Consider the following 3,183-nt stretch of genomic DNA (forward strand, 5'->3'; position numbering starts at 1 on the left):
TTAAAAATACTAAACTTGCCAGTCTCAAAATAATTGATTTGACGGTTACAAATACAATATCTGTTGTTGTCTGTCCAATTGTAGGATATTACTGTACAACAGTAATTAAGGAGCCACATTTTCTCTAATTTGAGATGGAAAAGGACTTTCTGGAAACATTTATCTCTGTCAAGTATTCAGTTGCCATCATGGAATCATACATATATTTTGTGTTTTCTTTTTCTTTTTTTCTTTTTTTGTATTATTTTAAAATATTACATCAATATAAATTCACTGAGTCATTTACTGTACAGAGTTGAATGGTTGTGTGGAAGGCCAAAATACAGCCTTTTTTTAAATATAGCAGTAATTTCCCTGTTCACAAACAAATTGCATCTCATATGTGATTGTATCGCCATGACTGTTCTCAAAGACTAAGATGAAATCTGAAGAGGCTAATGCAGTGACTTTTGCAATTTAAAGTGATTTGGGTGAACTTAGCTACCTTTGGGACAGCTTTCAGTAGGAATAGAGAAATATGTTTCCTGAAACACTTTACATTTGAAAGACCAAATAAACAAAATTAGACTTATTTTCAGGAAGGAAAGACATTAAAAACTTAATTGTCTGTATATATGTGGTTGTTTTTGGCCTGTTCAGTCTCAATAAACTCTGAAGTCTCTTCTGCAATTTGACCAGGGATACGGAAATCAATAGGTATGGGTTGTGCTTGTTCAGGCGGTTGGGACTGAGCCACAGGGCAGCAGGCCTCCCCCTTAGGACTGGAGGTGCTGTGAGAGTTTTGAGGATCCAAGTTGCAGCCAGTGCCCTGAAGAAACTGAAGGAAATTCTCCTCTATTGATCCATCACGGCTGGGCAGTCTATCCTCCACCTCTACCCCCGCTCGACGAAACAGACAAGGCATATGCTTACCCAGCTCCTCCCGGATCTGTCTGTTGAGACAGCCGTAGAAGAAGGGGTTGGAGGTGAAGGAGAAATACCCAATCCAGGTAACCACCTCCTCCAGAGAGGCCAGTGTGGCTGGAGGGCTGGCAGCCAGTGCTGAATAAAGGTGGAAAGTAAAGTAGGGCAGCCAACAACAAAGAAATTGCCCACCTACTGCTGCCAACACTGCAGCAGCCTTTCCTCCCCCAAAGGGGCGCTGTGGAGTCACTCTTCCTGTCCCAGTTCCTGTCCCAGAGCTTGTGACCATAGTTGAACGGCTGCTGAGTGACTCTGACCGCTGGCGACGAGGTGTGTCCATCCAGGTAGGCAGAGGCCCGTGGTGCATGGCAGCTACTCGAGCCACTTTGAACATATTGCAGTACACAACAAGAATGACCAGAAGTGGACACAGGAAATACACCAGAGTAAAGAGAACCATGAAGGCCAAGCGGTTTGACCCACCCGCTGTCCAATGCAGTGAGCAGCGCCTGTGACCCTGAGCAGGAGGAGATGGGACAGCCCCACCCCCTCCTCCCGCAACCCCATTACTCTCCAAAAGAGGAGATCTTCCACCTTGCAGGAACCAGGCAAGCAGTGGCAAAGCAGACATTGCCAGGGCTTTGACCCATATCCCGACTAGCACTGATGCTACCAGGCCAACAGTCATTTTTACTTCATAGCGCATAGGGTGTATGATGTAGTAATAACGCTCTACATTAATGACGGAGATAGAGAGGATGGCAGCGCTGACCAGGCACACGCTGAGAAAGAGGTAGCTCCGGCACAGGGCCTCCCCAAAGAAGGCTCGGTTTGAGAGCATGCCAAGGGGCATCAGCACCAGGGCTGCCAGCAGGTCCACCACACACAGGTGGAAGACAAAGGCAAACTTGTGGAGCTGTGGGGCCTTGGCAATGACTGTCATGACAGCCACATTGCCCACCACAGCCAGCACATCCATGAGCAGCATGGCCAGTAGGGCTAGTGACTGGGACAGAGCCCAGCTCTCAGGCAGAGAGGAGGCAGACATGTTGGACATGAGCTGTGGAGGTGGGTGGGAGGAGTTCCACATCGGCTCCATTGAAGGGTGGGATGAGGCAGGCAGGCAGGATCAGTCACAGGCCCATCATCCATCCTTCAAAGCCAGGAAGTACGGCCAGAAAAGAGTGGCTTGAAAATGACGTTAGTGGCTACCTTGTAGTCCTGAGGATGATACTGTTTACCAGGAGGTTCAGATTTTATGATTGCTGTCCATTTAGAAGAACTTCATGTCTGCGATCAATCACAGCCCACCCTAAAACAGGAGAAAGACAGAGGAAAATAATCTGTGAGTGTATGTGTAGTCCTGTCATAGCTGGCAATCAATCAGTTGTTCATGCTGAGTTTCACTTTTGCCTCAGCTACCACTAAGATTAATTCATTGGAAGAAGGTTTTATAAAATCCTGCTTAGATTCTAAAATCTCTGTAATGGCAATCTTACTGGCCCCGCCCACTATTTAATTAACTAAATTAGGTATGCATTATTTGGGGGGGGCATTTAGTATCCTCTATTAGCAATATCATGAGAGAACTGAAGGTGTAAAATGACAAACCTAAACTGTGTAAATCAAGATTGAACAGATTATCTAGTTTATAAATCTGTTGTTATTTTGGAAGCATAAGATAAGAAAAGTGCATCGAATATTCAGGATGACTTTTTTTTTAAACTAACTGCAGTACAAAAGGTTAAAGATAATTCCACTGAGAAGCTTCAGTGACTATAAATACCCTTCAAGCACACATCCTGTTAATGCATGGACGCAAATAAATGCCCCAAAACCAGTCCTATCTCTGTAATACATCTACACCTTTAACACGTAATGTAAGAGCTGTTGTTGAACATTTTTACCTGACTGTGAATGACTAGGACGGCCTTATCCATGTGTATTCCATGCATGGTGGGCTGGGTTCAATATGTGCGGATTTTGATTTCATACATAAGCCGCAATAGCATAGTCTGTTGCTGAGGAAGCGCTCAATATGCATGAATTTTGTGTTTTAAATGTAAAACCTGAGGGCATTCATAGGTTTCAGAGGCTGTCTGGATATTAACTGTGCCTAGCCAGTACAAACAACAAACAGGCATAGGTGGCTGGTGTTGATAATATGTGTATCAGATCAAGAAAATCTATTTTCTTGCTGCTATTATCAGCGTCTTCCACAAAAACCCATGTTCTCATTCTGGACCATGTGTGCAGTAATAATTATACACATAAGGCTAA

The 3,183-nt window shown here is 44.3% G+C and overlaps 1 protein-coding gene across 1 annotated transcript; it reads right to left on the reverse strand.

The window, feature by feature from the left end:
* Positions 1-598: 598 nt before the first annotated feature.
* Positions 599-2,002, reverse strand: LOC113154874 (G-protein coupled receptor 61-like). The gene has a single exon (XM_026349293.1). It carries the CDS (start codon positions 2,000-2,002, stop codon positions 599-601), a length of 1,404 nt encoding a protein of 467 aa, XP_026205078.1.
* Between the last annotated feature and the right edge of the window lie 1,181 nt (positions 2,003-3,183).

Source organism: Anabas testudineus, chromosome 5, assembly GCF_900324465.2.
Source record: "Anabas testudineus chromosome 5, fAnaTes1.2, whole genome shotgun sequence".
In the NCBI taxonomy this organism is placed as follows: Eukaryota; Metazoa; Chordata; class Actinopteri; order Anabantiformes; family Anabantidae; genus Anabas; species Anabas testudineus.